Raw genomic sequence first — 22,920 nt, 5'->3', positions numbered from 1 at the left:
ATTGCTCATTACAATGATTGAACCCGTTCCATCTATACCGCCCTTCAAGTCTTCAATTTACTTTTAAGAAAAGGCCTTGTCATAACAATACTTCTCCGTTCTCATATACGAGCACATTTTCTCAACCTAAATCTGGTGAAATTTATTGAAACTTGATAGTTATATTATTCATATATCCATACTATGAATTGGTGCATAAGCACTCTGGATATATGCATTGTAAATTAGAGCATGCATTACATACTATACACTCAAATATATAACGTACACTAAAGAATACATTTACAATCGACACATCAACTTCATACACCAACACGCATTATATAAGATCAACTTTTCGACTCGAACCACTCTCAAACCCAATTAGCAAAAGGAAAAAAATCCAACCCTTCCGCACCAATTACAAAGCCTAGTGGTGCACACGCTTGTACGTATAGCATGGTGCGCACATGTACATGGTTTACAAGTCAAATGTACATGAATAATAAGTCAAATGAATGCACATGTACATGGCTAATAAGCCAAATGAACACATATACATCTTTGTTAGTACTTGTACATTGGCATTGGTCTTTATGTTCATAATCTAGTGCTTGATATTCATCGTGCGTATGGTGCTCATCCTACGGACGTCTGTATGTATTAATGCTCTGTTTTTTTGGATTGAATTAATAAAAATTCGATTTAGTTCAGACAAATTCATTTCATTTCAGTTCAGTTAGTTTCCTCTCACAATTTTCATTCATTTCAGTTCAGATCATTTCAGTTTAGACAAATTTATTTCAGTTTAGACTAATTCAATCCAAAAGAATATCAGCTTAGGGTCTGTTCGTTATCGTTTTCTGTTTTTAATTTTCAGTTTTTATAAAAACGAAAAATCATACTATGAAAATCAGAATAGGTAGGGTCCGTTCGTTACTGTTTTTTGTTTTCAGCTTTCAATTTTTCAGAAAAAGTGATTTTCACTTGTCAATTTTCAAAATTCATGTTCCCAATAAGTTCGACCAATTATTTATTTATTAATTATAAGACATAAATCATATGACTTTGAAAATCAAAAAACCAAAAAATAGAAAACCACATTAATACCGACGGGTCCTTAAGACGGGTCCTTAATTTGCCAAAAGGAATGTAGAAAGAATAAAACATGCAAATTCTAGTGTGAGAATATTGAATAAAATATAAAGCCCACCCAAATATATACCATTCCACTACTAATTTGCACTTTCCATTTTCAAGAAGAGCAACATACTCCCAATTCTTTTCCATATTCGTTTGGTTTCGATTTTACACGTTTCAAGACTTAATTTTTTTCCCCTTTTCATAATCTTCTTCTTCATTGAATCATTTCTTCCCCAAAATTTCTGAATGCATCACCTCATCTCACCTCCCAAATCCCTAATTTCATCTAATGTCTTCCCTTCACTCTCTCTCCTACCACCCTCAAACCCTAATTCCAATTTCCCTTCATTTTCCTCAAATTCATCAAAGACCCTCAGAAATTCAATCGTTAATTGCAGAGGAATCGAAGTTTCCGTCGTAAATAATCACTCTTATTCACTCAATTCTTCCAGTAATGGCTCCAATTCGAAAAATGTAGGAGTTAAAGATGTTGATATTGCGACGCTTGGAAATCTTTGCGTCGACATTGTTCTTAATGTTCCTCAACTTCCACCAAAGCCGCTTGATGAGAGAGAAGCTTACATGGACGCTTTGTCTTCTTCTCCACCTGATAAGGTTTTTTTTTTTTTTTGTGCTAATTTAGAAGTTTGTTCTAATTTTTTATTTTATTTTCCTATTTTTAGTGTGTTTTAATATTTGATGTATTGAGTTTGTACGTCATAATACTATTAATCTAATGTAGTTTGACGGGCTTTAATTATTTTTTTTTCATACGGAAAACATACTCGTGGGATTTTGTTAGTTTCGTCTCGCTATACTCTTTAAATATTAACTTTTTATAATATTTACTCGCGTATAATTACAAATATTAAAGGTCAAAGTTCTGCATTGGGAAACTGTAAAGGTGAAATGGAAAACTTTTTAAAAAAATAGAGGAAGTATAATCTTATTTTGGATAAGGAACATATATGTAGGTTATTTTACCAGAAAGGAAAGTAAGGAGGAAAATTTTAATTTAATTTTACTTATATTTATAATGGTTGTGCTTTATAAATAGGTTGGTTTGTTGTCCCTTTGATTAGTTGGTTTTAGTTTTTAATGTATTGAGCTGAATATCATTGTAAATGTGTCATTTGGAAAATGAAGATATTGGAATCTCAGTTGATCGTTTAATTTATTTTTTTCTGAGAAGGAGAGGAATTAAGGGAAAGAAAAAGAATGATAAATAAAGGCGAAGTTGAGCTTGTTTCACTTGTGTAATTTGAACTGGCATTGTGTTTGAAACACTTAGGCATAGATAATTCGTGCATCTGTCTAGGAAGCGTTGAAACTTTTGATGATTAGCTTGATTATCCTTGGTAATTGATAGTTTTTTTTGGAGTTATGCCTTAAGGTTTACAATCCGTCATTCCGCAAAGAGCTTCTGGGGCTTTTTCCTTTGGGTGGGGAGGGGGGTGGGTGGGTGGAGGGTGTAGGACTTCCTTTTAAAGAGAAACTTGTGTATTGAGTTTGTGAATTGAAGATTCTCTGAGGTTAATAGCATTCTAACTTCAGGTTTGTGGTCTGAGGTATCTTAAGGTTTCCTGTTGAGACGATGGATGGTTTTGTCGAATAGAATAGGATCTTGGAAACATCTTAATCGTTTTGTAAAGATTTTCTTAGCATCTTTGGCCAATTGCATTTCTACTGTTCCATCTATGTATGGAGTATATTTCAGAATCTCGATGTAATTATGATCTTACAGTTGGTAACTATCAACCATTATTTTGAATACGAAACTATTTACAATCTTATTTAGAAGTCTAGAAAAGACAATTAAAAATAGAAAACAAGTGTCTTCTTGATTCCCAAAAAAGATACGCCTTTTTTCATTTTCCCAGATCGATGCACTTTCTACACTCTTTCACTTATTAACAACCTCACAACGCCCGTGGAACCCCAAAACAGTAGTTGGAGACAGTGTTTGATAGCAGTACATACATTGATACATGACATTGATACAGGTAAATTTGCATATGCAAAAGCTCATCTGACCCAACAGCACAAGTAAAGGTCACCTGAAACCTTCAGTCCAAACACAGCCACATTTGCACTCTCTCCTACACCATGACCACCATAATTGCCTGAACAATAAGCCCATAATCATAACCTAAAGGACCAAATACCACTACCATTAGCAGCAAAACACGTCTGAAATGCTTCAATTCTTTGTATAGCCCGTCCATGGTGCAGCTCACAAGCACCACCTCTCTCATCAAAAGCATCCCAAGATTGCCACTTAAGTGATCTTAGTGGTATCGCCAATCAGCAACAGAAACATAACCCCAAACTGGCATATTCTCTCTAGTCTCTTCTCTCTTCTCACTCTTTCGTCTTTGTCTCCCTCCGCCTTCATGTTGCCACCAACAACACCTCTAGAAAGCTGACAGCCTGACACAGACGACCACCTCAAACACCGTCCCCTTTCCCATATGATTTCTTGACCTTGGTTAAGTTCAAAGGTGAGAGATGAGGGAGGTGAGAGTATGAGAGATTGAGATTTTAGATTTGGCAACTGTGAAGAACGCAGTGAAGGATGAGAGTATCTATTTTAGGATGTTTATATGACGATAGATGGTTTTAACGGCTTTTTTGGGGGTATACTGGTCTGTGTGAAACTTCCATTTATTATGTTCTGGGAAGCTCTTGGAGAAACAAGAGTGTGGAGCTTCTACTTCTAGAGAACAATTATAGTTCAATGGGCTTTTCTAGAAGCTGAAATAATTTATAGTATCTCAATTGTTTGGTCAATTTTCTTGTCTTTTGCCCTAGAAGCTTGCCTAAAAGCTAGGCCTAATTGGCACTTAGTTACATCAAAAAACCCATAGCAAGATGTTTTAGGGCTTTGTTTTCTTCTTCAATTTTCGATTTGAACCTTGCATGTTAATGCTTGTAAAACATAGAATAAATATGAATTTGGAGATTGCATAAGCCCTGCTGCCTATCTATTGCTCACACTTCTTTTTAGTTGTTTATCTGGTTTTATATCATTTATTTACTTTGGTGATCATATGATTTGGCCCATAGCAATATTGGGAAGCTGGTGGTCACTGTAACACGGCTATTGCAGCAGCCAGACTGGGACTTCGATGCCTCGCTATTGGTCATGTGGGAAATGAGATCTACGGGCGTTTTCTTCTGGATGTGCTACATAATGAAGGAGTCAATTTTGTCGAGATGGTTGATGACCTTGAATCCATTAGGAGTGCAACTGAAGCATATAAAACCCTCCTTTGCTGGGTTTTGGTGGATCCTCTGCAAAAGCATGGTTTTTGCAGGTTTGCGTTCTGGATAGATAGAAGATTTATAACAATATGTTCTACATGCCAAAAAGTAGATTATCTGTTGAGAAAGCTCAAAGTGAAATATACTAGATGAAATCTTTATCTGATGTTACATTTTTTTTTTACTATACGTGTTAATTGGATATGTGTTTTCTGTATCAGCCGAGCAGATTTTACTGCAGAGCCTGCTTTTAGTTGGATAACTGACCTGTCAAGGGATGTAAAATTGGCTATCAAACAGTCTAAGATTTTGGTGGTCAATGGGTATGGATTCGATGAGCTATCCCCTGTGTTTATAGTGTCTGCTTTGAGGTATGCTGTGGAAGCTGGGACTTCTGTGTTCTTTGATCCTGGGCCAAAGGGGAAATCTCTGTCTACTGGAACTCCTGAAGAACAAATGGTTTTTCATGAGCTTTTGAAGATGAGTGATGTTGTTCTTCTAACTTCTGATGAGGTTTAGCTCATAACATACCTATAATTTATTTGATGCATTTTTACTTTTTTCTTATTTATGACTGTAGTGCTTTCTCTACTAAATTTCATATTGTTATTGCCTGTTTATGGCATAATTGATTGTTGAAGTTGAAGCCTTGAAGGTTTTAGATATGAATTTGTTTACTTTTTATAGATGCTTTACGTCATGGCGCTGTCTGTATTTTATATCATTTTTCATATCTGTCTATATGTAATGTGTGTTTACAAATGTTTTATTTAGGCTGAATCCTTGACTGGCATTGCAAACCCTATATCAGCTGGGAAAGAGTTGCTCAAAAGAGGGTCAAGGACCAAATGGGTTATCATTAAAATGGGATCTAAGGGTTCATTACTCATCACTTTGTCTGGAACCTCTTATGCACCATCCTATAAGGTAACATCTGAAATTTTGGTTTTTATATATGGTTGTCATTTCTATGCTCGACTGTGCCAGTGTTAGGATTATCATTGTTTCAGTTAATGTTGTTTTATATCTGGACCTTTTTTGCCACCCTGTTGACACAAAAAAGAAGGGCCTTCAGAGCGTAGAACTTTGTCTTAATCATCTGCTCTATTTATATATGCTGAACATCTATTCTCCTTGATCAAGGATTAATTAAGCAAGTCATTTGCTGCAATTACTCACATTTCATGTTCAGCCGGAAACGGGATGCATATTTTTTCTTTCTAAAAATCATACCCTATACTGATATTCAGGTGAAGACAGTTTCTTTTTCACTATTATTATGTTTTGCCTTCTTCTTTTTGCTTACGCATTACTTTGTTGCGCATCTCCTGTATAGGGTGTTTTCCTTTATACTCTTTGTGAAGATATACAATCTGCATAAAGACACCTAAGACACTCAAGATTGATGATATTTGATTATTACAAATTCGTTGCACGAACCAGTGCTATTGATGTGAACCTTCTGTTGCGCGAATGTTCTTGAAAGCCATATATCCCTCGCCCAAATAGAACATTTTGGAAACTCCAAGAAACCTAGGGAATTCCTCTCCTTTAGGTTAATGACCTTTTAAGTTAACCCGTAGCTCACACTTTTTCGTTCTACTAATATCCTTTAGTAGCAAAAACATCCTTAAACTCCAAGGTTTACAATTTTTCTCGTTTTGTTTTGTGGGAGTAGTTTTTTGCCATTATCCCTTTCCCTTATCTTGATGCAAAATCTTGTTTAATCATAGCAGTCTTATGAATTTTGAAAGCAGTGCTCAAGTTTAGTGTTTGACAATTATGGTCACCTTGAATCTTGAAGGTAACAGTCATTGACACTGTTGGCTGTGGAGATAGTTTTGTGGCTGCTGTAGCATTCGGTTTCGTGCACGAGATGCCAATGATCCATACATTAGCTATAGCTAATGCAGTTGGTGCTGCTACAGCTACGGGCTGTGGTGCTGGCAGGAATGTTGCAACCTTTACAAAGACAATGGAACTCATCAAGACCGGTGATCTAAACGAGAACGATAAATTTTGGAGGGATCTTTTTGACAAAAGCATGGAGATTCAGGATTTTTCTTTGCTATCGAAGAAAGTAAATGAAATAGATAGTGAATTGAAATGTGTACCTTTAGAAAAAATAATTCCTGAATTGACGAGTAAACTTGAATTAGCTAAGCTATTCACTAAAATCTTCTCTTCTGAATCATGATTATTCATTAGTACACTTAATTATTGATTATTGGCATGCCTCATCTGTCATCCCTTCTCTTCCCCCATTTGTATTTTGGGAGAGGTGGGGTGAATTTTGGTTGGCTGTTCATGATCAGCAGTGGTCATCTCTATGCTGTAATGGAACTGCAAATATTTGCAGAAATCGATTGTGGTGGAAATGGTACCGACTCATTGAATTTTTGTAACTAGATTTAGAAGGATGTAAAATATGTTATTTGAGATACAAATTCTTATATGCAATGTAATAGATCATTAATTGATGGTGTGATGGGATCAGAACCAACATGGATGAGGTTACAGATATTAAGTTCCATAAGGATCTGGTTCAGATTCGATTTGTTGTCATCCCTAATGGGAACTCTGATAACAATTCCTAAAGTTATAATAAGGTTATTGTTGATGCATATGTGGGTTATTGACAAGGACAATCGCAGTTATTGATAATGTCCATATGGGATTTACTTATAATGTTGCACAATCGTTTTAGTGTGTGACGAGTCACATGAAAGATAGATCTCGGCCTTGTTTGATAATTGGCTGTTGGTGGTTGGTTGTCAGCTGTTTTATTTGGCTGGTTTGATTGGTTGTTTGACTATTTTTATTTTATAAACATGTTTGGTGAAATTGTCTTTGGTTGTTGGTTGTTACACTATAAAATGACCATTATGGACATTGACTTTTTCATCCAACTTATACCATAAGGGTATATCTGTAACCTTATTATTAATAAGCCAACGGGCAACGGCCAAAGAGGAAAAGCTACTCCAAGCAGCATTTGGCTTAAAAGCCAACAAAAAAGCCACAAATCAAACATGATTTTTGGTTGTTTGACCAAACTAAAAAGACAAAAGCCAAGCAAAAATCCATTTGCCGAACACCCCTTCATCTAAAATACCATATTGACAAAATGTAGAGGCTTTTGCCACATTGCTGAAAAGAAAAAATTGTCGCATTAAATTTGAGAAATATTTTGGTATTTAATATGGATTAGGTGATATATATAACTATAACTAATTGTGCGCTATATTGATATCCGATTTTTCTTTTGAAGATAAGGGGTATTCATATGTCAATAATTATATTAATCTTCGAAAGTGTATAAAGGTGTTTGATATTAGATGTCAGTAGAAAAGAGTTAAAAAGATATAAGATGTCTCAAACTCTTGACTTCTCACTTTACAAGTCATTATTCAACCAATAAGCTACTACTTTTAGCGTCTATAATTATCTATTATTAAAAATTACTTTAAAAAAACGATACTTAAAAAAATTCAAATTAACCAAATAACAATAAAAATAATACTTCATTAATTTTCACATAATTATAATTAACTGGGGTCAAAGTTAGTAAATAAATCATACTACTTCACTTTCTTAATACATAAAAAATATTTTTTTTTGTAATACTCAATAATAATACTTGCAACATTTCTCTTATTAACAAATTAAAATAAATTATAAAATATTATATGATACATCGATTAAGAAACAGAGCCTACAGTAATCACAAGATGGAAAAATAATCTCAAGAGCATCAAAAATTGGCGAGGGTAATTAAGGTAAAGCAAAGAACAAAAATGGACCGTGTAGTTGGATGACCCAAAAATACCCCCTTTATTTGAGTTTGATGTAATGCCCTAAAATAATTCCTCTTTCATACGCCCACAAAATCACAATCTTTGCTCAAATATTTTTTCTGCCCTTTTGCCCCTGCAAATTTATCTCTTCCCTTCCTCTACCCTTCTACTAGTATAAGGTTATTTCTTTTTCTCAAACTTTGTCTTTCTTTAATTTAGTTTCTGCCCGCCAAAATCAAATATTTTTGATAATATACTATCTTTTCTCTCTAACTTTATGCTATCTTCTCTGAATTTTAGCTTCTTTGATCTGTGATTTCTGTTAAATCTATGGCTCATTCTGCTTGTATTTCAATTTTGCAGGTGTTTTCTGAGGTGGGTTTTGTAAAGTTCGAATTTTTATTGGATTACAATCAAAACCCAGATTAAGAATTGAGGAATTTTGCAATTTCTGTCTCTGGAAATCTGGAATTCACATTTTTCAGGTATTTTTTTGTAGTGCCCATTAATGGAATTTACTACATGGTTATGTTGTTCTTTTTTTAACTGTAATTGATGCTTAATTGTGTAGTTGGGGTTTGAAAATTATGATAAATTTTAACTCCTAGCTTATTTAGATCATATGTAATGCTGCGTGAATAAAGTTTCTTTTCTTTTTCTATATAGATAGTGTTGCTGTTAGTAATTTGATTAGTGTTGGATTTTTCAGTGACATTTTCTTGAACTTTGTGTTTGGAGCTGAAATTTTGAAATTGCTTAGGAGTTGGTTGATGCTGTCAAATAAACAAGCTTTGATGAAGTGAATATTCTGGCTGTTGTTGAGGAAAGAGTATCGAATTGTTTCTTTTTCGAAGTTCGGCTGAGAGAGTGATATGGAGGAGTAATTTTCTATATAGTGTAAGTGATCTTTGTTAGCCTGCTGTGTATTCATGGAAAACCGTGATTTGGTTAATGGGTCAAGTCATAGTTTTCCACTAGTGAAGCAAGAATATGGATTTTTTCAGAATCATGAATTTATTTCAAGTGAAACTCATGATTTGGGGCATGGTAATTCTTTGCCTTTAGAAGATAATCATGACCATCTTGGGTTAGATGTGGATCATGAACATGATTTGGGCGTAGCACATGATCATAACCACCATTTGACGATTAGCCAGATTGATGAGGAGAATATGAGTCCATTGCAACTAGTTACTCGTGATTATGATCATGGGGATGGATATAGTCATGAAGATGAGGTTGTTACAAATCTAAGTTCTACGGAAGAGGTGGTAGATAAAGATAATGTTGAGGACCATGATCTTCAGTTGGTTGCAACTGATGAGAATCATAAGTTAGATTTGTCAGATGCTCATAATTATGATGGGAGCCTAGATCTACATCATGTCAACCATACTCAAGAAGAGACGGATATGGTTTCTGGCTCGGAGTTTGAAGTTCAGGAGCCCGAGCTGATTTACTCAGCTCCTATTTTGCAGTCGCGATGTCTTGTTCCTGTGCCTACTCATGAATTACATGTGGGACAAGAATTTTCGGATGTGCAGAGCTGTCGAAGGGCACTTAGAGACGCAGCCATAGCCCTTCACTTTGAGATACAGACTGTTAAGTCTGATAAAACTCGGTTCACTGCCAAATGTGTAAACGAGGGATGTCCTTGGAGGATCCATGCTGCCAAGCTTCCAGGTGTTCCGACATTCTCAATTCGAACCTTAAACAACAATCATACATGTGATGGTTTAACTCATCTAGGGCATCAACAAGCAACTGTAGAATGGGTAGCTAATTCTGTTGAGCAGCAACTTAGGGAAAATCCAAATTGCAAGCCAAAGGAGATATTGGAAGAGATCCATCGGGTGCATGGAATTGCTTTGACGTACAAGCAAGCTTGGAGAGGTAAGGAGCGCATCATGGCTACTGTTCGTGGGTCATTCGAGGAAGGGTATCGCCTCCTTCCTCAGTATGTAGAACAGATTCAGCGAACAAATCCAGGGAGTATAGCAGTAGTTTATGGAAATTCAGAGGATGGCTGTTTCCAGAGGTTGTTTGTGTCATTTCAAGCATCAATTTATGGGTTTCTCAACGGATGTCGTCCCCTTCTTGGACTTGATAGGATTGCCTTAAAGAGCAAATACCTAGGGACCTTGCTACTTGCTGCTGGTTTTGATGGGGATGGAGCTTTATTCCCTTTAGCATTTGGGGTGATTGATGAGGAATGTGATGATAACTGGATGTGGTTCCTCTCTGAGTTGCATAATCTGCTCGAGTTGAACACAGAGAATATGCCAAGGCTCACTATCTTGTCTGATAGGCAAAAGGGTATAGTTGATGGAGTCGAAGCAAACTTCCCCACCGCATTCCATGGCTTTTGCATGCGACATCTTAGTGAAAGCTTTCGAAAAGAGTTTAACAACACCATGTTGGTCAATCTTTTCTGGGAAGCTGCTCGTGCTCTTACTGTCATAGAGTATGAGACTAAAATCCTTGAAATTGAGGAAATATCAGCTGATGCAGCATATTGGATTAGACGGCTTCCACCTCGGTTATGGGCAACTGCATATTTTGAAGGAACAAGATTCAGCCACTTGACAGCAAGCATGGCTGAGTCAGTCAGCCCTTGGATTCTTGAAGCTTCCACTCTTCCAATTGTGCAAATGATGGAGAATATACGAAGACAACTCATGACTTGGTTCAACGAACGGCGTGAGGTGAGTATGCGATGGACAAGCACACTGGTACCAAATGCAGAAAGACAAGTGGCAGAAGCCATTGAACAAGCTCGAGCTTACCAAGTTCTTCGAGCTAATGAAGCCGAATTTGAAGTTATATCCCACGAAGGGAACAATATTGTTGATATTAGAAACCGTTGTTGCCTTTGTCATGGATGGCAGGCATATGGGTTGCCATGTGCCCATGCTGTAGCTGCTTTAATTTCTTGTAGGCAGAACGTTCACCGGTTTACTGAGAACTGCTTCACAGTTGCGACTTACAGAAAGGCTTACTCTCAGACAATTCATCCTATTCCAGATAAGACCCTATGGAACGAGGGTAATACCAGTAATTTTTCTGGGATCATCATGAATCCACCTAAATCACTTCGCCCACCTCCACGTCCTAGGAAAAAGCGGGTCCGCCCAGAAGACCACAGGGGACCAGTGAAGCGAGTTGTCCATTGTAGCCGCTGCAATCAAACAGGACATTTTAGGACTACTTGTGCAGCTCCTATATAGATATTTCCACTATTTGATTTTGTTGTCCCATCTTTTCTTATATTTTACTTTTTATGAGTTACCTTATATAGTTCAGTCTAGTTTAGTACGAGGCTCTTCCTTTCATCATATGCAATGACGTCGCATATGTTCCAGTAACTCTTTATACTTTTCCCAGTTCTAATACAACGAGAGTTCAATTCTTAGTTCACATTAAAATTTAGCCTAATTCGCTGTTATGTTCACAACAGTTGCTTCTCATGATCATCAAATTTAGCAACTACTTTTAAAATTTCATCATATCTTCATTAAATTTTTTGTGCTGTGAATACTGAATAACACCAGTTGCTTCTTTCATGTCGAGATATGCAACCGCAAATAATATCAGATGCTATTATGAAAATTAAGGTTTTACCTTGTTTATATGCTGTCTTTTGAACTAACATGCAAGAACCAGATTTTGAAGTTCATTTTCAGGAAGTCACAAAGCATGCTTGGTATGGGGGAAGCAGAATTTTATCCAGAAGGTTGCCTCTTTTTTACTTCATAAAGCTTTACTTGAGCATAACTTTTCTTTTTATCCCCCTGTACATAGTTTGCAGAAACTCTCTGATGCTTATATTGTTCTATGATAGAAGTATAAACTATTATATTGACCATATCTTAGCTATCAGCTTTAGAAAACTTTCTCAAGCTTTTATCCTTCAAAGCCAAAAAAAATTATATTGTAGTCATTACTCATTGCATAATTGTAGTCATGCTCTTAGTATTATAACTAATTCTTACCAATTAAAACTGATTCAACTTATCCAAACTCATTCAGAAAGTTCTAAGATGTTCACTGCTGTCGTCGTAGTTAAGCTTCTAATTAATAATCTCAAAAAACCAAGTTTTACATCAGGTAGGTTAGATAATTGCTCATAAGTTCATAGGAAACATAAGTTCGATACGAGTTCTTCAAAGAATCGAATGAAGCAAGTCCTGAAATATAGATTAATGAAATTTAGATTACAGTTTGCTCCTTATTATGATGCTTGATTGCTTATTGATGTCAAAATTTTCCGAATTACAGGCATGTGAGTTGAATATTGGCAGAAATCGCAGCAATATGTTCTATCAATCTTAGTAAGGCAATCTGGTGTATGATCTCGCTTGCGCTACAATTCACCTGCAGGTATGGGCTTCAAAGTTCATGTATAAGTATCAAACTCATGGTTTTTAAAGCATATGGCTTTGCACAATGATGAATGACACTTAATACAATTACCATCTGGGAACTAGTATCAAGTAACAAGAAAACTTTGTGTCACTACTAAAGAAAGGATTAGAATGATGGACATGGACTACATAGCTTTTATACACTTGGTTTAATTACAACTTTTGTATGTTATAATATGAACTGAATCTAACTATCTTTGCTCCATCTGTTCTTGGATAGGAAGCACGTATGAACTTGGAATTCCGAATAGTAGGACATTTTTTTTTTAATATGCTATAGTCTTGTTGCTATTTACATTTGTCATTTATGTATTTAAACTACCCTCAATTTTCATCCCTCTCCTCTAGAAAAACTTTATAATCCTTAGGAACTGTTCTCCCTAGTTTATTTTCAGTTCAGTTGCAATCAGTTCAATTCAGTTTGGTTCAGCTCCAACTATCATCTATTAGTTATAATTTAATTCAATTCAGTTCAGTTCAGTTGCAATCAGTTTAGTTTAGTTCACTTCAGTTCAGTTGCAATCAGTTTAGTTTAGTTCACTTTCAGTTCAGTTGTTTTATGTCGAAAAGAACAGACCTTAGACTATATAGTCGATGTTGTTGCTTTTGATTGCCAAAGGCCCAAAAGGATGGATGAGAAGCACAAAAGAATCTCATAATAGTACCAATAATATAAAATCTTAGACCAAAACACATGTATATCTATTCACATTTAGTTATAACTTATAAATAACATAGAAGTATATAAATTCTAAAAGAATATTTACTAAAATAATAATAAAGAAAAAACATAAAGAAAAGAGCTATATATTATCCACTGTATTTACTTCTTTTTTCCCCCTTTTGTTTAGACTTTTATACTCTTGGTCTACCTCCAAAAAGGCTTTTAAAGTGTTGAGCTTGGGACTCAAGCTTGGCATCGACTTATATGCTCACCTGTTTATGAAGGCTCATCATCTCCACCTCTTTATTCTAGTGGGAAGTAAAAGATATACTATGCTTTTATTATTGAATTACAAATAAAATATTCTCCGTTTTTTTTTTACTTGCAACGTTTTCACTTTACCAATATTTATGTACTTACTTTGATCAGAAATATGTAAATAATATACAATACAAATTTTAGCACGTAAGGTATTTGTTGTATATATATATACACACAAGATTTCAACTAACGTATTAAAATTTGCACAAATATATAATTAGATATATTAATGGACAAAGTTGTATATCGACAAATATGAAAATCAAAATGTTGTCAGCTAAAAAAGGAACAATTATATATTTTATCCGTTTTAAATTGATAATAATGTTCATTTGGTTTAGACACAGATGAGCTAGAGAAGAGAGTTTCTTTATAAAAAAAAAAACTTTGAGAGAGAAGGTAGATAGAAGTAGAGAAACCTATGTGCTAAAGAGAGTTAATTTTTACTCGATAACTAAAATTTAGTAAGACCTTTTAATTTGAAAAAGATGGGAACATAATGTGACAATTATTCATTAAAGTAAGAATTTAAGATTAGGATTAAATGAGACTATATTATATAGCCTACAATTATATCAAGGATGTTTTGGCCTAGTAATTAAGATTGAGGTGTTATGAACTCATAAGTTCGAATTCCTTCTCCTTCTTTATATTTTGTACTGCCTTCATGGCTAATATGAAAAAAAAAAGGAACTATGGAAGAGGCACACCTTTGACTGTGGTGTAAAACGTACAAGATTTGGTCACCTAGCAAAAGGTTTGTAAATCCTACCTAATACATATTATATCTACATTGTTCTAAGCAATGTCCCTTTGACCTTTGTAAACAAACAAAAAAATCATATTATTATGTACGTACTTAAAAGCTTGTCATTCTAAAAAATATATAGTAATGTTTATTAAAAATTATTCATATTGAATAGTGAAAAATACCTAATGACAATAATGATTTTAATACTTGATTATAATTCATACTCCCTCCGTCCCATAATATAGTGCTTGTTTCTTTTTTACACGGTCTCCAACCCGTAACTTTGACTTTTAATATTTTCAATTCCGTATTAATAAAAAAATATAAAAATTTGATATTATGAAACTACACATTGAGACGAATCTAACAAGATCCCACATGAATATGTTTTTTTATACATACAAATGAGAATATTCGGTCAAAGATTTTAAAGTTTGACCCACCAAAAATGAAATAGTCACTATATTATAAGACGGAGGGAGTATATTTTTGAAAGGTAATAACAATAAAGGTTATGTAAATATAACAATAGAATTTTGACCTTAATAACTAACTCCATGTCAACAGGTCAAAATAAATTTCTCATGCAGATTTTTCCAACTTATTTTACTATAAAGTATTTTAAAAGACCTAAATAACTTACTTTTACATGTGAAAACTTGAAAAGGGCATTATATGAGGTGTTGTAAAAAGTAGACTTTGTATTTCTTTTCATGTGTTCCAAAATATATAAGAAAAATTATTCTTACCTACAAGTGTATATAAGGGTATGATATCCTTTACAACTTGAACTTGATTATAATGCATGGAAAGATCACCCCACAAAAGAACCTTATTCTCTCATTCTCATTTCATCTTTCTCAAAATACTTGCACAAACATTGTCCTCTCTTCCTTACAATGAATCATGGTTGACAAGTTGAGGGGAATGTTGTGTGGCTCGAAGTCATTCATACATCAAGTTGTAACATGAATGATTTCGGACCAGGCTTCATTCCCCTCAACATAAACAAGTGTTTGAATCAGCTGGTAAAAGAGAAGTTTTATCTTAACAAGCTTTAACTACGAGTATAGGATTCGAGATCCTAGAAATACAACAACACTTGTTAGCATAGCTTTGTGCCCATTTGGACATTGTCCGTGCTCTAATCCAATTTAGTCGGAGTTTTTGCAGGTTTTAAAACAAAGTAAGTTTTCTACAAACAAATTAAGTTCTTGCTTTTCTTATCAAAGTGTGTTTTTCTTTGTTTATCTCATTCAGAATGCTATCTCCATACTAGTTGGCTAGTTGCTGAGTTAAGACTTGTTTTCAAGGCGGAGCAAGTCAAAATAGAAAAATGGACATTGGGTTCAGAGATAATCAGACTCGAACTGATGACTTTCACCACGTCAAGGTGACACTCCATCGCTGAGTTATATCCCTTCCTTGCCCCATCGCCATCGAGAAATAGAACTGACTAATCCTAAGACAAAGGAGTCGAGATTTTAGCTTGTAACTGTGAAGAACTGTGAATTTGGGGCAAGGTGTGAATGACTGACTTATTGGTTTTGAATTTTGATGCTTTATAATACGTAAATGCATTCACAACTGCTTTTGGATTTTGTATTCTTTTATTTGTTCATTTATTAGGATTTATATTTTGAGTTTCTAGATAATGTAAACATCTGCTGGCAAAGATTGAATGTTACAAGAAGCTTTAATTACTTAATTATATTTCTATGAACAAGATTAAAAGTGGGTGAAAACTTTTGAGTATGAGGTTTACTTTTGTTCAATAGTTAGTCTTTACTGCATTGATTATTCATATGGATTTTTTTGTGAAATTCTTGTTGTAGCTTGACTTCCAAATATGGAAAGTCAAAGCAACTTTTTTTTGTAAGTACGTTATTCATTTTGAGGAAGCCTCAGTTAAATTAATGAATTCACTAAGGCTCTGTTCGGTAATATTAGCTAATAAAATAAACTGAAACTGATAAGTCAATTGAAAAAAAACTAGTTATTTTATATCAAATATTTTGAAAAGGCAAAAATTTTGACTTATCATTTAAGTCATTTTAACTACTTGAAATTTTATTTTAAGTACTCCCAAACACTACTAATCATTTTAGCACCTAAAATATGTTAGTACCTAATCATTTAAGCTAACTAAAATATTTTCCTAAATCGAACCTAAAGCTAACTAAAATGTTTTCCTAAACAAAACCTAAATGAGGCTCACTGATAACGTTACTTATAGGCCTACACTCTTTAGCACTCCTACAATTATTACATAATCTAGTAATTTCTTCCTTTCTAATGCAAAATTAAATTCTCTTTTCAATTGTATATAATTTTTGATGTATAGAGAAAAAGTTATATTTCCTTCATTTTGAAGTAAGTGAAACTCTTCTCTCTCTTTTACGTGAGATTTTTTATAGTAATATTTCACAAAACGGAGGAAATACTTGGTTTTTCTCAAATTTTCGAGACAAATAATTTTTATAGAACCTTTAAGATCTTTTTTTGAATTTCAGTCTTAAATCTTTTACTACTTCTATCTCTTTATTGGTGCTACCAAGTTTCTTGGCACGTAATTTTAGATAAAACCAAAGTTATCTTCAATTTGCCTGTTTTTACACTTCAAAGGTAAAATACTAAGCAGGCATATATATTTGCTAATCAATTTAGCTAATCTTAATTAAGAGGTCTTCAAGTGAAAAAAAAACAGCTTTAATCATTGCAAACTAATCAATGTACAAAACCTTTTCATTGATGATTCCTGTTAGTACAATGTTTCACTGTTTCAAGCTCACAGCAACGCACTGTAGTGCATGGTAAATACAGACATTCACGGCCCGTTCGGTTAATGGTATTAAATGGTAGTAATGGTAATGGTTTCTAGTGCAAATTTGTGAAGGCATTTCCCATGTCAACCTCTATCGTAATGCTACTTTGTCCCCAAAAACTATTTTCTTCCTAAAATTTCATTACCATCAATTACCACTTCGGAATGTGGTAATGGGTGGTAATGGAAATTTGTGAAGGAAAACACATGTTTTGACATCAAGTTTCAGTACCATGGATGCTAACATTGAAATGTCTTCACAAACTTACACTAAAAAGCATTATCATTACCACAATTTAGTATCACTAACCAAACATGCCGTCAAGATCAAATATACACATTTAAGTGCTATCTAATTATGCTCCATTGTTCAACAAAAAAAAAAAAAAAAAAAAAAAAAGGAATGAGATGAAAAACTCCAATGATGCAGAAGAAGTGATCCTTTCAAGTCTAAATAACTTGTAGCTTGCAGATAATTACCACCTTTCTCAACTTAGGATTTGTTTTCCATGGACGCGAAATCGCAAACCACCATCACATAATCACATTTCACAAATCTTCAATGGCAAGCATTATCATCTCCTTCGCACCGTATGCAGGCTGCAGCCAAATAGAACATGATCTTCTGAATCCATTTCTTCAGAATAAAATTCTGCATCAAATAAGGAAGCAGGTCATGTTGTTCATCTCTGAATACGAACTAAATGAAGCAATACAATTCGTAATGAAGTGCATGGTAATAATGAACTGTAGTGCATGAAACCTACCAGCCATTGAAAGGCATAAGAAAGTAATGAAAATTAAGAGCTACACTGAATTCTGACATTAGTGCTTTGCTGACATTCGGTTTTTAGACTCTGCTATGGCGTTATGAAGATTTAAACTCCTTTGACGGGGTGACGTAAACTCTGCTCATACAAGCCACACCAAACAATCACCACCACCATAATGCCTGTAGGATATAGCCATCACCAGAGCATCACCGACACTTCTTATATGATCAATATCACCACTTCACGCATCCAACTTCTAGATCACACCTCAATTAAAAAAAAACAGAATATAACATGAAAAATTTAAGATGAACAGGGTAATGCAAACACTGCTCATAAAAGCCACACCAAACCACCACTGCTTTGCAACCCAAGGGCCAGTCTAGACTCTAGACTCTACTGGCAATCTCATTTCATTAAATGAATGCTAGTGCTTTGCCATCCTTGACATATAATAGCAATTATTAAGCATAAAATAATACTTCCACGTTTCTTTTTAAGTGACACCCTTCTCACAGAAAGTTCGCACATAAAAGGGAGAAGTGTGTCGCTTAAAAAGAAACCGAAGAAGTACTTCAAAGAATACTTGAAGGTCACAACAAACACTTACATTCTTCTACTGCCATCTCACGGGCTTTCTCTCGTAAAGCCAAAGACACCCCTCAAGTTTTGGATCGAACTAATCCATTGACACAAATAATTCATGGGAGAAAATTGAGTTATTTGGGCCCTTTGGGGATCCCTCAAAAGTCCTTATTACGAAATTTCTGAGAGTGCAAAAAAGGTACCGATGCTTTATTTACACCAAGTACGATGAATACTACTTCTCTATGTCAGCGTCTGGGAATTCTTTGGCCCTGAATTTTGCCAGCTATAATAGGCATGTGGATAACATCATGCTCAGGCACCAGAAACCCAATTCAGTTTTTGACTATCTTCTAGAGTGTGCTTCCCATCAGGGACCACTGTAGATTTCTATCATCTACTAAACTTAGCTTTATATAACTTTTTGCATAACAATTTTTCTAGGACTCAAAATGCTTTTCGTGCACCTTAGGATAGCTATGCCAACTTGCTAACCACACTCCCTGCATTCTTGTATTAAATTCTAATCGCATCCCTTAACCAGTGTAAATTACGCAAGGCTAACCATGCAAGTTCAATAGCAGTAAAAATAGTAGTTCCACGAAAATTAAAATGGACATACATGATCCGTGCAATACATGTATGATAATTGTCTTTGATTGAGCAGATGGTGTCTCCTAAAACGGTTATTGTGCTTCATAAATGAATATTTTCAGAATGAGAACAAAATAATGCTCAGAAAGTCACATTAGACTAACAAATTCATCAAGCAGTCTTCTCCTAGCACAACTTCTATGGGTCGTATTGCAAGTCTCTGGACGGAAATAGAAGAAGAATTATCAAAGTATCCATGAGAAGAAAGCGAGAAAAATGTCATACCTACAAGAGTGACAAATGATACAGCTTAACATCATCTGATGCCAACTTAGGTCAAACAAGCAACTTCCGATTGTTCTCTTTTGCTCGAGTCGCTCACCACTTAGTAAGTCCAATGGCTTAACTAATGTCCGAAGGAGCCGAAATGCTTCCAAATGAGGTTGTTAATTGTGCTGCTTGTCACTTTGTCTTGTTCTGGAATCTTGGTATCTATCTTTATAGCATAAAGCCCCTTTGTACATATAGTGACAATGTCTTCCGAACGTAGAGGTGAAAGCTACCAAATACCAGCGGATCAACTCTGGCCATATTGTCTGTGAATGTGATGCGCATGTTTGTGTATATAAATACACAATACATACAGTGTATATCACTGAGAGTTCAAGCCCAACTATTGCAAGTAGAGTGAGCTGTTCTGTTCCGCAAGTGGGTAGTGGGGCCATGGCCATTTGTTGAAAATACTACTAAATAGGCTCAAGTCTGCAAGAGAGAGCAGCGACTCAATAGTCAGACAAGTCTCACTTTCAGTGAAAAAAGGAAGAGAGACAGTTTTGCAGCCGAGTCAGATGGTCAGGACTTGTATGTTGATGTTTTGGTTATAGCTTGCATGGGAAAGGTTGGTAGCATATTAAGCAACTCTTTATGATCTTCAGTCTTAGAGAGTAAATTTACCACTATGGAAGCAGTGAATAGATCTGGTGAAAGACCTCTTTTCTTCATTTCTTGAAGAAGCTCCACCACTCTCTTGCTCTCATTTGTCTTACAGAACCCATGCATTAGTGTATTGAATATAACATCATTAGGGACACACCCTTTTCCTTCCATTTCTTCAAAATAAACATAAGCCTCTTCTAATTTACTTGCCATGCATAACCCGTGAATCATGGCTCCATAGGTTACAACAGTTGGTTGCAAACCAACAGAAGATAATTTAGAGAACAGCTCGTTTGCAACTTCAAAATTTTTTGCCTTACAAAACCCGTCAATGAGGCAGTTATAAGCTTTAATGCTGAGTTTTGATCCACGAGCTTCCAAGGTATGAAAGAGTTCCAATGCCTCTTGAAGGTAATTGTTTTTGCAAAGCCCATCCAAATATATATTATAGGTAACTAAATTTGGTGTGAGACCAAGATCTCCTATCTCATCAAAAATCCGGCCCGCATCCTCAACTCGTGCATGTCGAAGAAGACCAGTTAACAAGGTATTCATTGTTACAATTGTTGGGCGAACTCCATTGTTAACCATATCTGAATATAACTTCAATGCTTCATCTGCATCACGGTGTCTAAAATACCCATTAATCAAAGTATTATAGCTAATTGCATCACAATTACAACCACTACTTGCTAATAACTTAAACACTTCTCTGGCATCATCCACATTACCAACTAAACAGAGGCCATCTATCAATGAGTTATATGTGATTGTATCAGGAAGCACCCCTCTCTCCATCATCAACTCTAACAGGTCTTTTGCTTCTTTCGCTTTGCCATCTCTGCAAAGCTTGTTCATTAGCACATTAAAAGTCACCACATTAGGTCGGATCCCTTGATCCAACATTTCTTTAAAAAGTCCTTTAGCCTCTTTCCAAGTCCCAAAATGGCAAAACCCATCAATCAAAGAACTGTAAACAACAACATCAGGAGAAATTCCCTCAAGTTTCATTTCCATGAACAATGTTTTAGCCTTACGGACGAACCCTTCTTTACAAAGACCATCAATAAGAGCACTATAAGACACTAAATTGGGTTCAACACTATAACCAAGTTTTCCGGTCCCCATTTCTCGATGCAACCGCAACGCAGCTTTGACATTCCCCGTCCTACACAACCCATTGATCAAAATCCCAATAGTAACCACATCTGGCTCACAACCCAATTGCAACATCTTCCTAAACAACCCTACAGCTTCACCAATTTTATCCTCCAAACACAACCCTTTAACCAAAAAGGACATTGTCATCACATTCGCCTCAAAACCCTTCTTCATAATCAACCCTAAAACCGAAAAACCGGCACTACTCCATTTCAAACTACAGTAACAGTTCAACACAACATTCAGAGATAAGAAATTGGGATTCAACCCACTAATATTTAACCTTCTATATGAGTAAATAGCATGATGAAATTGCTTAATTTTTACCATAGCAACCAACAGAGAATTGAAAGCTGCAATATGTGGGGTGGGGTTCAAGTTAAGCATATGATCAAACAAAGATTTTGCTTGTTCTATACTCATATGACCTGCTCTGCAAGTAGTTCTTATGTATTTACAGAAGTGGGTATTAATATCTTCAGATTTGGGATTTGAATTTAGTGTAGTAGTTCTGGGATTAATGAAAGTTGGTTTAGATGGGTCTACAAAAAATAAAGATGAAAGCTTGTTACCTGTCGAAGAAGTTGACATTGAAGTTGTTTGTGAAACAATAGTAGCGAAACTTCTTTGATTGATGAAAGCCATCATTAGCAGCTCCAAAGGCAAGCGAAAGAGCAAGTGACCCGAATGATTCTCAGGTAAGACTTATAAAATGACATGATCTAGATTAGTTGCATATTTCAAGACGATTAAGGTCGAGTTGTGACCTCTTGCTATTATAATACGATACTATTACCATCTTAATCAACTTTTAATCATGTTATCTACAATAAATATTTAAATTATCATCTAGGAAAAGACATAATACAATAAGAAGCCACCAGATAATCAACCCTCTTGGTAAAAATAAACCCAGAGGCTATCGCTTTGCATTATGGAAAAAGAAAACCTCACTTACAGGATTACAGAAATGGAAGTTAGGATGTGTAAATCAATAACATTAAAAAAAATCTAAAAATATATTTAGCATGGACACTCTCATGAAGATCATGTTTCCCATTTTCGAAACTCGGGAGGAATATATTTCGTTGAAAGACTAGCGAGTTTCCTGCCTCAATGATCTTCAGTCACAAAATGATATATTCCCAACTAAAAATCTCTTAGCTGACTCTATAGTCTATGCCCTAATACATCTTTTGTCGGTAATAAACAAAACTACAACAGATTTCAATGCAACAATAGTTATTTAATCCTAAATTTTGGGTTTCACGAAAAATTAACAAATGCGGGTGTTCAGAGGCTTTTTCGAGGCAACACAAATGTGTCAAGCACCCGCGTAATGTTACAAGTCACATCGACTTTTCTAGGAATGTTTCGGGAGAAAATATGACCAAGCCCGAAAAAGTCCAAAATTGTCACAAAAACAACCAAAATTGAAGGTTATAATACACGCTTTCGTACTTTCTCGTGGCCCGAGATTCGAACGGCACAAGGTGCGTTCTAGGGACATGGGATGTCATTGCAAAGGAGTCAAGTGACTTGGAACGAATATATAGATGCATTTACGTTTATTTTGAGACAATTCATTAGAAATGAACAAATGCGGTGTTCAAAGGCTTTTCGAGGCAATGCAAATGGTGTGAAATACCCACGCAACGTTACAAGTCACGTCGGCTCTCCTACGAACGTTTCGGGAGAAAATAT

At 35.1% G+C, this 22,920-nt stretch overlaps 3 protein-coding genes across 11 annotated transcripts; 2 read left to right on the top strand and 1 right to left on the bottom strand.

Moving 5' to 3' along the window:
* Positions 1-1,212: 1,212 nt before the first annotated feature.
* Positions 1,213-6,866, top strand: LOC104894611 (fructokinase-1). The gene is made up of 5 exons (XM_010680890.4): positions 1,213-1,737; positions 4,189-4,439; positions 4,608-4,899; positions 5,161-5,313; positions 6,191-6,866. Exons 1-5 carry the CDS (start codon positions 1,369-1,371, stop codon positions 6,581-6,583), a joined length of 1,458 nt encoding a protein of 485 aa, XP_010679192.2. The 5' UTR covers positions 1,213-1,368; the 3' UTR covers positions 6,584-6,866.
* Positions 6,867-8,201: 1,335 nt separating this feature from the next.
* Positions 8,202-16,098, top strand: LOC104894610 (hypothetical protein). 6 transcript variants are annotated; one of them, XR_008969650.1, is made up of 5 exons: positions 8,202-8,362; positions 8,547-8,668; positions 11,847-11,916; positions 12,462-12,563; positions 12,828-16,098. XR_008969650.1 is itself a non-coding variant. In XM_010680889.3 (3 exons), the coding sequence occupies exon 3, from the start codon at positions 9,113-9,115 to the stop codon at positions 11,408-11,410; it is 2,298 nt and encodes a 765-aa protein (XP_010679191.1). In that variant the 5' UTR covers positions 8,211-8,362; positions 8,547-8,668; positions 8,944-9,112; the 3' UTR covers positions 11,411-11,600. The 6 variants fall into 6 exon arrangements, 2 of the variants coding, with proteins under 2 accessions (XP_010679191.1, XP_010679190.1); XR_007273998.2 differs by having other exon boundaries at positions 8,204-8,362; positions 15,604-16,098; XR_008969648.1 differs by having other exon boundaries at positions 8,205-8,362; positions 12,462-16,098.
* A 961-nt stretch (positions 16,099-17,059) lies between these two features.
* Positions 17,060-21,961, bottom strand: LOC104894609 (pentatricopeptide repeat-containing protein At3g22470, mitochondrial). Of its 4 annotated transcripts, XM_057395308.1 has the most exons (4): positions 21,789-21,935; positions 19,405-21,433; positions 17,935-18,207; positions 17,060-17,819 (listed from the first exon to the last, which is right to left on the bottom strand). In XM_057395308.1, exon 2 carries the CDS (start codon positions 21,388-21,390, stop codon positions 19,972-19,974), a length of 1,419 nt encoding a protein of 472 aa, XP_057251291.1. In that variant the 5' UTR covers positions 21,391-21,433; positions 21,789-21,935; the 3' UTR covers positions 17,060-17,819; positions 17,935-18,207; positions 19,405-19,971. The 4 variants fall into 4 exon arrangements, with proteins under 4 accessions (XP_057251291.1, XP_048499892.1, XP_057251290.1 ...); XM_048643935.2 differs by having other exon boundaries at positions 19,405-21,961; XM_057395307.1 differs by having other exon boundaries at positions 17,935-18,196; positions 19,405-21,961.
* Positions 21,962-22,920: the final 959 nt, after the last annotated feature.

Source organism: Beta vulgaris, chromosome 5, assembly GCF_026745355.1.
Source record: "Beta vulgaris subsp. vulgaris cultivar EL10 chromosome 5, EL10.2, whole genome shotgun sequence".
NCBI classification, from domain to species: Eukaryota; Viridiplantae; Streptophyta; class Magnoliopsida; order Caryophyllales; family Amaranthaceae; genus Beta; species Beta vulgaris.
Note: the sequence above shows the minus strand (reverse complement) of the source record. Positions and strands in the feature narration are given on the sequence as shown.